General features: G+C 57.4%; 1 protein-coding gene across 1 annotated transcript; it reads left to right on the top strand.

Annotated features, from left to right (window-relative positions):
- Positions 1–2,298: 2,298 nt before the first annotated feature.
- Positions 2,299–6,381, top strand: LOC104278951 (chondroitin sulfate proteoglycan 4-like; the record flags this gene model as incomplete). Its single annotated transcript, XM_009876081.1, is given in 5 exon segments — positions 2,299–2,534; positions 2,615–2,805; positions 2,939–3,093; positions 3,935–4,118; positions 4,484–6,381. Coding segments are annotated over 5 exon segments (2,664 nt in total), but the record flags the coding sequence as incomplete, so codon positions are not given.
- Positions 6,382–11,914: the final 5,533 nt, after the last annotated feature.

Genomic DNA, 11,914 nt, shown 5'->3' with positions numbered 1-11,914 from the left:
CTCTGCCATCTGCCCCAGCTGTGCCAAACCCTGCACTGCCCACGGAGAAAGGTTAACCCCTTGGCTGCTGGACAGACAGCAGCCCCTCCTCCCTGCTTCCAGAGGCACCGCGGAGGGGCTCTAGGGCTGGAACGCTCCGAGCAGGAGCAATGCTTAAAGCAACCCAGGGCTCAGAAGGAGCCTGGCCCTGTTGTGTTTGTGCTCTGACGAGAGAGATGACTTCAGCGTTTAAAGGTCAAGCCAGGTCCAGGGAAGAGATTGCACAAAGTTTTCCTCTGCTGCCAGCACTGGGGTGCAAAGTCCATGCAGGGCTGAGGTGACAAGGGGCAGGGTTCACACCTCAAAGCAGAACCCGCCTGGAAAGGACCAGGCAGATTTGCCTCAAGCAGCTTTCTTGGGGGGGTTGTAACAGGAGAAAGGATGGCTGGATGCCACCAAGAGAGAGGTTTCCAGCGCCGCACCAAAACACACGTCCACACGCCCGGCACTGCTTCGCTGCCTCCCTCCCTGCACGCTCTCCCGGAGAGCAGAGGCGACACGGAGCTTGAGCAAACATAATCAGCCAAGTAAGCGAGAGCAGGAAGCAGGCAGAAGGCTTTAATAATTCAGAGAGGATAGGGAGTGTGGGGAAGCAGGTCAGTGCTGGTGGCACAGGCTCTTGGCAGTGAGCAAAGCCACTCCAGCCACCACGTGTACCCGTCCCTAGTGGGCACCGATGCTTGGGGACTGCTGGTCCCTCCTGCCTGCAAATGTCTCCCTGGGCTTTGACTGTGGAAGATTTCCTTGGCACCAAGCCCTGGGCATGACTGCAACTCCAAGTGACCTGGCTGTGAGTGCTGGGGAGGTGGAACAGCCCCAAAACCCCAGTGCATGCTCCTGCTGTGAGGACTTCTGCTCCAGCACGGGCTTTCCCAATCCTGCCTCTCCAAAGCTGTGTTTTCAAGCCTGCCTCCCCCATCCCGCAGGGACTGCTGAGGGATTTAGTTTCACTGTCGGCACCCACACCCACTCAAGAAATGTTTTGTGTTAGGCCAGCTGAAAACAGCAGAAAAGAGCTCATCTAACCCAGCACGGCCAGCTACTCTAGGGCCTGGGTGTTGTCTTGCGGGTTTGCGGGATGCAGGCCAGGCTTGCGATGCTATGGGATGCAGTGCATCCCGCCCCTCTGCCCTTTGTGAGCTGCAGGAAGGTTTGCTCCACATGCACTGCAATTTTGGGGCATCCTGAGGGTGAAAGGCAGCTTTGGGGTGTGCAGGCAGAACCTGTCTGGCAGCGCAGGACTCATCCCCATGGTGTGCTGAGACCGAGATATAGCACAAGATTAGGAGCAGGGCAAATTGTTGCCTCCAGCTGGAGTGGGGAGAAGCCAGGGCTTTGGAGTGGCAGCCTCCCTGGGGGTGGGTGGGCACTGCTGGCAGATGGGAGGAAGCAGCCCTGGGAAGCTTAAGAGTGGCCTTGAGCTCAGTGCATGCTTGTCATTCCTGGAGGGTTTGCTGGGGCGGCCAGTGGCCTGGCCGCAGCCCTGCGAGGAGGCGGTGGGACTGGTGCTTTGCTGGGAGCTAGAGAAACACCCAGCTGGGCAGGGACAGGGCTGAGGTCGTCACATACACAGCAGCAGCCCAGGGAGTGAGTTCATAGAATTATGGAAGGTACCTTTAAAGATCATCTAGTCCAGCCCTCCTGCAGTGAGCAGGGACTTCTTCAACTAGATCAGGTTGCTCAGAGCCTCGTCCAACCTGACCATGAATGTTTCCGGGGATGGGGCTTCTACCACCTCTCTGGGCAAACTGTTTCTTCCTTATATCTAGTCTAAAACAACCTTCTTTTAGTCTAAAACCTTTACCCGTTGTGATATTGCAACAGGCCCCGAGTTCAGGGCTCAGGGCCTCCCCCAAAAAAAGCCCTTCCCCTGTGGAGCAACGGGGAGAGATGCACCAAAGGCATAGCCTTCACCCCAGCCCTGCCAGCACCATGCCTTCTTCCATTTCCAGTGCCTGGGGAAACTGAGGCACAGAAGGGTGAGCCTCCACCTCTGTCCTGCACACGCCGTGCAGATGCACAGGCTCGGCAGCACGGCATGTGCTGGCAGACATGGTGCAGGGTGACACAGGGCTGGGAAGGAGCCATGTGATGGAGGCATCACCCAGCACAAGGACAAGGCACCCTTGTTGGGCTGAGACGTGCTCAGCCACCCAGCAAAGCAATCTGAGCAGGGCTGGGGTCCAGAGCAGGCTGGGGAGGAGGGGAGAGGTGCTGGGGGCATCCCAGGAGGATCACAGCCTCTCCCTACCCCTCCAGCTGTGGGAAGGCACCACGGCTGTCATCGGTCCCCACATCCTGAGCGCTGAGGACGAGGACTCCCCGGCAGAGGAGGTGACCTACTCCATCCAGCCCCCAGCGAATGGGAAGGTTGTGCTGAGGTCAGCACCTGGCACTGAGGTCCAGCGGTTCACCCAAGCCCAGATAAACAACGGCCTCATCCTCTTCGTGCACCAAGGTAGGGCTGAGGTGCCCCAGCCCCTTGGCAGCACCCCCAGGCTGAGGGGGGGGAAACTGTGCCATCGAGGCAGATGCTAACCCCATCACACAGCATGGTACAAACTGTGCTAGGTTAATGGGGCACTGCAGCCCCCTGCCTCCCATAAATGCCCAGCTCTGTGCTTTCCACAGGGCCCCTGGATGGGGGATTCGCCTTTGACCTATGGGATGGTGAGAACCTGTCTCCTGGGCACTTCTTCCTCGTCAGGGCCCAGAGAGAGCCCTTCATCAGCCTGGCCAAGAAGCAGAGCCTCACTGTCTGCCCAGGTGGGTATGGGCACATCCTCCATCCTCCCAGTTTGATGGCAGCTGGGGCCCTTAGACCTCCACCACACCCTGCCCCATGGCAGAGGCTGCAGGCAAGTGACAGGTTGACATCCGTACTGGGCGTGTTTTCCAGGTTCCCTGCAGCCCATCACCAGCCAGAACCTGCAGGCAGTGAGCAACAGCCCTGCCAGCTCCACCGCCCTGTACTACAGCATCGAGCAAGCCCCGCGCCTGGGCAGGCTGAGCACCTCCCAGGGGGAGGAAATCAGGAATTTCACCCAAGCCCAGGTGAGCTTTCACTTCCCCCAGCCACCCGACACAGAGCCCTCCATCACCCCACAACTGCAGCCTGGGGGTCTCAGCCCCCCCCCTGTGTTGCCATGGGCAGAGCTCCCTGATCCCTGGCAGGAGGCAGGGCAAGGCTGCAGCCACGGCGTGACTTTCCCAGTTCCGCCAAGGGTTGCTAGAAGGGATTAAGAGCTGCTGCTCCAGCACCGGCTTTACCACGGCCACTAGCCTCAGACTTAGTGCCAGGGGAGGTTCAGGGAATTATAATCCCCTTTTCTACCTCCCTGCTGCAGACCCAGCCATCCTGGCTGCTGCCTAAAGCAAAAGCCAGCCATGATGCTTTTCACACATGCTCCAAGCAAAAGCCTTGCTACCACCGTTCTCCCCCAGGACCAGACTTTCACAGAGCACAGCAAAGGGCTTCTTTCTAACCCTCACTTAGAAGCATGCAGGTTTGCCCACACCACAAACTCCCTTGGTGCTCACCCTTGGAGGATGCTGAGCATGTTTAGCCCTTCCTCCAAGCCTCAGTTTCCCCCATCACTGGCCAAAACAGCCCTGGCAGAGAGGCATTGTGAGCTCTTCATAGTGGCTACCTCTCATGGTTAATGATCCCTATTTCCTGTCTAATTAGGGCTTGGATGCTCCTTCCAGGAGCCAAGATAAGAGCCTAGAGTGCACACATCAGCTCCAGCACAGCATCATCAGGATTCATCCCCAGTGACCAGCACACCAGAGATGAAATAGATGCACTCATCTCTCATGTGGTATCTCCCACTCTGTATATTTATTTTGCCATTTAGCAGAGCTCATTGAGGGTTTTTTATTTATTTATTTTTAGGTGGACAATGGGTTGATTTTCTACCAGCATGAGATGTCAGAGAAGCCCTTTTGGCTAGCCCAAGATGCCATTCGCTTCCGTGTGGTTGCTCCCACCACCATCTCTGATTCCTTCATCCTCCTCGTGCTGATCTCCTTTGAGGCCCAGTGTCCCGAGCGCTCGACTCAGCTATGGAGAAATGCAGGTAAAGGAGTGAGGGAGAAGCAAGGGACAAACAAGCCCTTCTGAGGTTTGCACAACTTCAGAAGGGCTTGTTTGTTCAAAGAAGACACCACCATCCAATTTCCCACAGCCACACAAGCAGGAGCTTTGATGTGTAAAGCAACATCTAAAATTGCATCCATCCTTTTGCTGGGTCGCTGTGCAGTTCCTTCCTCCATCACCTTGAAGTGATGCATCCAAGTTACTTCCTCATCTCTCCCCATTTCTTTGCAGTCCTCCTTTTTCTGCTCTAACATGCTCTCACCTGGGTCTGCTCTCCTCTCCAGCAGATCCTGGCTCTTCCCAGGAATGATAGACTTTGGAGTTTTCCCTTTTTTTCCTCCCCAGGGCTCCAGCTGGCAAGGGCTCAACAGGCCAAGATCAACACCTCAGTGCTGGACGCTTCCAACCTCCTAAGCCAAATCCTGGTCCCCGAGAGGGCTGCACATGATGTTGTCTTCCTGGTGACCGGGCTGCCGGCTCACGGACAGCTCTTAGTGGCCGGTGTGCCTCTGGAACAGTCACGGCCGTTCTTCCTGCAGTCAGACCTGGTCACAGGACAGCTGGTGTACGCCCATGGTGGGGATGACATCTCTGAAGACTCTTTCAGATTTAAGGCTTGGCTTCGCCCCCGGGCACAGCAGTCCATCCGTCCTCCACAGGAAGGAGTGGTCATCTCCGAAGCTTTCAACATCACTGTGACCAGCAGCAGCAGCAAGCCACTGCGGGTGGTGAGGCGACAAAAAGTGTTGCAGGTCCCAGCAGGCTCCATGGTGACCTTATCCCAGGAGTACCTCGATGTGGCAGATCCATCGGTTTCCCCAGAGGAGTTGGTGTACAGCATCTTCCAGAGACCCCTCACTGGCCACCTTGCCAACGCCTACAACCCACGGGAGCCCATCAACCGCTTCACCCAAGCAGATGTCAACACAGGCCACGTGGTGTTTGTTGCCACCAGGAGCCGTGCCCCAGGGTCCTTAGCCCTGAGCCTCTCCGATGGCCGCCACCCACCCACCTTGACCTCACTGGAGATCAAGGTGCTACCTGCAGTGAGCACTGCTGCCAGCCCGGTGCTGCTGGAGGTGCCCCAAGACCTGAACAGGGCCTCTGTGTCCCACCGCCACCTCCTGGGAGCTGCACAGCGAGTGACAGGCAACCCCCTGTACAGGATCACCAGGGACCCCAGGTTTGGCCAAGTGCAAGTCAACCAGAAGCCGGCACGGAGCTTCTCACAGAAGCAGCTGGACCGTGGGGAGGTGACCTTCACTTTCACTGACCTCACCTCTCCTGAAGATGACTTCCAGTTCCTCGCCACGTCACGGGCAGCAAACAGGACCGGCACGGTGAACGTGACCGTTCGCGCATTGGTGAAAGCTCGGCCGGGCAGCATGTGGCCCAGGGGCACCACAGTCCTCCTGGACACCAGCATCCTCGATGCCAGCCAGCTGGCCAACCACACCAAGAGTGTCCCAGTCTTCAAGATGCACAGGGCGCCCCGTGCCAGCCGTCTCGTGAGGGGCTCCCGAGACTCACAACCCACCACACCCATTGAGACCTTCAGCCAGAGCGAGCTGGAGCAAGGGCTGGTTGGGCTGGAGGTGCTGGATGCTGGGGAGAAGCCCCAGCCTCTGCAGGGCGACAGCTTTGTCTTTGAGCTGTCAGCCACCGGCGTGCCACCGGCACTGGCATCCCTGGGGTACAGCACTGAACCCTACAACACCTCCAAAGCCTACAGCGTCACCGTGCTCACAGTCCCCCTGGCACCCTCACCCCGAGTGCCCCAGGGCACATCGTGGAGCAGCCCCAACGCAAGCGAGCTGGGGATGGTCCCCACCACCTGGCCGGGCCCTGGTGCCACCACCAGTCCCGCGGAGGGGGGTACCTTCCTCAGCTTCATCGAGGCCAACATGTTCAGCATCATCATCCCCATCTGCCTCATCTTGCTCCTCCTGGCCCTCATCCTGCCCCTTCTCTTCTACCTGCATAAGCGCAACAAGACGGGGAAGCACCACGTCCAGGGCACCCCCTCCTCCAAGGCCAAAAACGGGGCTGTGCCAGACCAGGAGACATTCCGGAGGACGGACCCCAACCAAGGCATCCCCCTAACAACTGTCAATGCCCTGGAGGGCAAGGGCACAGGTCCCCCACCCCAGGGCACGGGTCCTGGGGCACCACCGGATCCCGAGCTCCTCCAGTACTGCCGGACTTCCAACCCCACTTTGAAAAACAACCAGTACTGGGTGTGAAGGGCTCAGGTGTGGGGCCACGAGACTGCCTGGGGGTCCCGACCCTCCCGGAGCACCGCTAGCCGCCTCCTCCTGTCTCTCCTCCTCTTCCTCCCTGGGAGCTGGCAGCCCAAAAATGTGGGAGGGCCTTGGGGATACAGAGGCTGCCGATCCAGCCCACCCGGGATCCACGAATCTCTGAGTGGCTTTGGGCAGGGGAGGGGGGCACTGCATAAGCAAGTGAGGGCAGGCAAACTGCCCGAGCATCCCTGGGGAACACTGACTTTGGCGGCTCATTTGGGTTACCCAATGGTGGCCACCATGCTGGAGGGGACCTGGTGGCACCGAGCACCACAAAGCCACGCAGGTAGGTCAATGGTGGCTCCTCCTTAGACAGCCACGGAGGTGTTTGCCACAGCTCTTGGGGTGAGAGGGAGGATGAGGAGCTGCTCAGCTGAGTCAGGATGGGGATGAAGCTGCCCAAATCCCCCAGGGCTAGGCAGGCTGAGACACTGGAGCTTGGAAAAAAAGTGTGGCCAATGCCAGGGGAATTTAAGGAGTCCCCACCCACTCGGAAAGAAACCACCACCAAACCCGCCTTGCTCTTCCTCTGCGTGCTTGCTGCGTGTTTCATAAAGCAGATTGTAACTGAGCCCCCGGGGGGGTTGCACAACAGGTAGGGCGCCTTCCGTGGGGAGGGATGGCAGGAACTCACCTGGGCAGCGTGAAATTGGAGAGCGGAGAACCGGAGCTAGCGCGGTTTTTCCACTGTATACTCCAGTACAGCCGAAGTAAACAGAATAAAGTGCCTTTTCCGAGGTGCATCACAGTTTTCGTCAGCTGTCTCCCTTGCCAGGCCTGTTTTAAGCCCAGCGAGCTGCTGAGCAACACTTGGAGGTAATGGACTAAATTCTGGGCTCTTGCTCAAAATTTCCCCAGCCTGAAGTCCTAAAAACTTAAATAGAAATCGTCTGAGGAAGAGCAGAGGAAAAACTGATCCCTGAGCTCAGGATGGGACCCAACAATAATACCCTGCATGGCTACAGCTGGGAAGATCATCACAGGGCACATCCCACTCTCACACCATTGATGGGAAGATGAAATGAGCCCCTGCGGACTGTGGGCAATGTTTTACGTTTACACCCCCTTTAAGTCCTTCTGAGGATTGCCCTCTCCTCCTCAATAAATCAGCATCTCAGGGTCATCTCACTCCAAGGCTACAGCAAAGCTGAGGTGCTTGCTTTGATCACGCTGGCAAGTTTTCCTGCCTGCCCTTGTGGTGTCAACTTGTTGTTCACTGACAGGCAAGATCTCTCCAGCTCCGCCAGGTACCTCCAGCCCCATTTATCCTGACCTGCCCCATGGCACAGGCAAGACTAGGCACGGTGGAGGCAGCCCTAGCACCTCCAAGATAGCTTGTGCCAATGGGTGCCAAGACTGCACAACGCTGCTGCAACCTCCCAACCCTCCTCCTGCCCCATCCGAAGAGGGGAATCAAATAAAAAAAAACAAACCAAAAGCATTTCTTTCTGCTCAGAGGCAAAGTGTATCCCCTCCCCTCTGTAAAACGGGGACAGGGTAACCAGGCTGCCCATGCCACAGCTCAGAGCTTGCCGGGGCAGTGCTGCTGCCGAAAGGTTGGGAGGATCCTCTCCCTCCCTCTTCCACACCACAGCTCTGCACTTTCCTCAGCACATTCAAACAAGCACATTTATTATCTTTGCCAATTATGTACCCCCAGCGAGAGATGGAGGCTTGCAGGGAGGCCAGTGGCCCCCCCCGAGGGCCCCCTTTGGAAGCACCTGCCGTGTTTTCCTTTCCAATGATTTTTGCCTCGCACCCGGGGATTAAATTGAAGGAACGTGGCCTCTTTTGTAAGGAGCATTGAAAGCGAGGCAGGTTATTTTTAAGGCTTGCAGTTGTATTCCCGCTGCTGGGAGACATCCATTTCCTGAGGTCAGGGGAGGACAGCTGGTAACCTGGAAAACACCATTTCTCTGGGGCCAAGCTCTCCTGGCAGGGCTTAAAACCTGAGTAAAGCTCATGGCTCAGCTTGGGCTGTTTGGGGTTTGCAGCAGGATGGCTGGGGCAGTATCAGGGCCAGCCTTGGTGCTGACCACCACCACCCAGCCAGGGAAGGGCTGAGGGTCCGGCTGGACTCCTGCCCGGCCACAGGACAGACCAACCCCAGCCCCAACAAGCTCAAAAGTTTCTTGGACAGACCCTTTGCCTTCTCTGCATTGGGAGCCAGCACATTCATCGGAGCCCTCACCTTCCCATCCCAGTTTGGGACAGAACTACTCTGATCTGAGAGGTTTTGAGGGCAACAAGAGCTGGGCTGCAGCCTTCTAAGGTTATAAAAGCTTGCAGAGATTTAGGGAAGATGCTTACTGCCGCTCTGCCAGATATGTCCCCCTCCAAAGGCAGGCCAGATGTGCACAGCTGGCTGACAAGAGCCATGAGCTCGCATGCCTTATTTCCAGGGAGCTGACACCAGGTCTTCCCCCAACACCTTCTCCTGCACCCACAGCTGCTGCCATTTCCCCAGGCTGGGCACACCCCAGGTGTCTCATGCCCACACTCCTCCTCTGCCTTTTGCTCCTGGTTTTAAAGCCAGAAAAGCCACCCAGAGCAAGCCTGATGTTCCCAGGGAGCCCTCGCCCCAGGATATGGCCAGAGTAATTTCTTTTGTGGCACCACTAGCAGACCACCCCGTCCTACCCCAACTTCTGAGGATGCCTGGGTTGGGGAATACAAGACAGACCAAGAGGAGAGCCAGCTCCCAGCCAGGCTAAAGTAAAGCGTCAAGTCACAAAGGGAGAACACGGAGTGGCAGAAAGCAGGACAGGAGCCAGAAGCCACCCAGATGCAGAGACAAAGGACAGCAAGCAAGCTGTCGTCACTCAGAGGTGTGACAGACTGGACCTGCCATCACCTCCTAAACGGTAGAAACAGGCATGTCAAAAGCAAGGACACCAAGTAGAACCACCCAGGAGGTGCTAGGACTTGATAGCTGATGTCCTCTGTGCCACCTCCAGGCATCCCGAGGTGACCACCAGATTACCCAGGCTCACAGTTAATTACTAGATTACACGGGGGCTTACACATGGCAAGAAGTGCCAATGAGTTTCACTTCTATTTTGTTCTTAATTACAAAGTCACCCCTACTTTCCATAAGTCCCAGAAGCAGAGAGTTTCTCCTCCTTTGCTGGGAAGCCCCCTCAGCTGGATCCCAGGGCAGGATGTGGCTTGGGCTGGATCCATTGGGAAGTCCCTGTAGCCCTGCCGGGATTTCAGCCCAGTGCTGGGGTTAATGTCCAACGTGAGCTCAGGGCAGGCGGAGCAGCACTGCTCTACAGCTCAGGCAGCCGGCTGGTCCCCAGGCAGGGCAGGGCCAGGCTGTCCTGGGCTGCAGGGAAGGACCATGTTTCAACGACACCCTGCTGCAGAACCCAGCCTAGAAGCTGCAAGGAGAAGGGAGTAAGAGTGGTTTTCCCCTGCCATTTCCTTGGCAGACCCACAGCACCTTTAAAGCAGCCAGAAAACCTTTTCCAACATCCCCTGGCAGCCTGGTCCCATCCTGTGCTGGCCATGGGTCCAAGCACCTTGGCACGGCAAAGCTTCATTCCTCAGGCCACACATAACTGCCTCGAGGAGCGAGAAGGGGACCACAACCCCACCTCCCAGGCATGGCATCTTCAGCAGGCTGGATCCAACACCTCTCCTGGGTTAATAACCATACCAGCATCGTGGTGACAGCACTCAGCAGGACCTGGAGACGCCAGGGCTCGAAGGTGGGATGGACAGAGCAGGAGAGTCTGTCACAGCTCTGGTGACATGAACCAGTTTCCAGGCACCTATTCAAATGCAAACAAATAATAGGCCAAACCGGTTTCTTTCAGCATCCACCCAGGGCAGATAGGATCACTTGGCTTTGAAACCCTCCCACAAGCTTTAGCCATGCAAATGCAGCGGCTCACCAAATGAGGGACTTTATTCCCAGCCAGGCTTCAGGCCAGCACATCCGAGCCCTGCATACAGGACTGGGATCCACACAAGCATCGCACCCCCAGCCTCCAAGCTCTGCTGCTCGAGACCTCCCCAGGCTGCAGGACCCTGTGACAAGGTCACAAGAGGGAGCAAGCACATGAAGCCCCTGAGCTCCCACAGCCAGTCCTGCTCTATTTTAGGGAGGCAAAGTATGGTCCTGGTGCTCCTGCCTCTCTGTCCACATTTCAGAATCACCCTAGGAACTCTCACCAGCCCCAGGGGATGTTCTGAAGGTCACTGGGAGCCAGGATGGACATGCTGGGGTCCCCTCAGAGGCAACAGGTCATGCTCCCCTGACGGCTGGTAACGAGAAGAGGTCTCCAGGAGACCCAACATGGAGGGCAGGAGCACACCTACTCCTCGCCAGGCAGGTGAAGGACCTGACCAGGGTGGCCAGTTCCTCCTAATTGCTGCTCCATATGGGAATTTTGGAGCCAGACCTCAGGCTTGATGCTGCGCAGAGCGACAAGGCTCAGCACCCCCACTCAGCTCTGAGCCAAGCCCAGCACCCCAAGGATGCCAGGAGCTCCCCCTGTGCCAGCTTTCAGCGAGCCATGCCCACAGCCTGCAGAACAGGCTCAGCTGGCAGCCAGCCCGGCAGGACGGGACAGAGCCGGAGGGAAGAGCAAGAGCAGGCTGCTGGAACGTCACCCTGGGAGCACCTCAGGGGAGGTGGGGACAAGAAGCCCATGCAGGGAAGGGGCTGTGCCCAGGAGTCTGGCATCTCGACACCACCTTTTCCACTTCAGATAAAGCTCCCCACACCCTGGCAAGCAGAGGAAAGGATGGAGAGGTGATGGCATGGAGACCAGAAAGCATCCCCCTGCCACGGCTCTCCAGCCCAGCTGCCGGTTTAAATTTAAGACAGATTGAGCCAAACCTCTGTTTCCACACCCAAGGCAGACAGACAGACAATGACGGAGTGACAGCCACATCCCAGAGCCTAGGTTCTCCACCCCCTCCTGCAAAAACAACATGCCTAGATATGCAGCTCCCCGGCAGCGCAGGACCTACCTCCCCAGGCTCAGCACCTTCCCAGAGAGAAGCCATCCATCCTGGCACGGAGTCTGGGTCTGCCCCAGCAGCATCTGTCTCTAGCTGGTGGCAAGGGGGTGGGGGCAAAGTGGGTGGGAGAAAACAGCCCTTTGTAGAGCACCAGAGAGAGAAGGGCTGGCAAACCCCCGCAGCAATCAAAGGCAATTCCCAGCTCATGCTCCTAGCACAGGCACTGCTAAACCCCCCATAACTGCCCTGGGGTGGGGGCAGGAGGCAGCATTTATAGCCGCAGCCAAGGGAACCAGCTGGTGCTCGTTGCCTTGCCCGGAGGAACCAAGTCAGGGTCACGCTTCGGAAATATTTAAGTGCAGCGATTAAAAGATTTGAGCTGGCAGACTGAAGTGATTCCCTCTGCTCCTACCTTGCTGCTGCCCTGCGCTGGTGCCCTCCCATCTGCATCTTGCCTGGTCTTGCTCCTCCACGCGAGCACACACTCATCCACCTCCCT

This window comes from Apaloderma vittatum, unplaced genomic scaffold (assembly GCF_000703405.1).
Source record: "Apaloderma vittatum isolate BGI_N311 unplaced genomic scaffold, ASM70340v1 scaffold27039, whole genome shotgun sequence".
In the NCBI taxonomy this organism is placed as follows: Eukaryota; Metazoa; Chordata; class Aves; order Trogoniformes; family Trogonidae; genus Apaloderma; species Apaloderma vittatum.
This window is presented reverse-complemented; position numbering and strand designations above follow the sequence as displayed.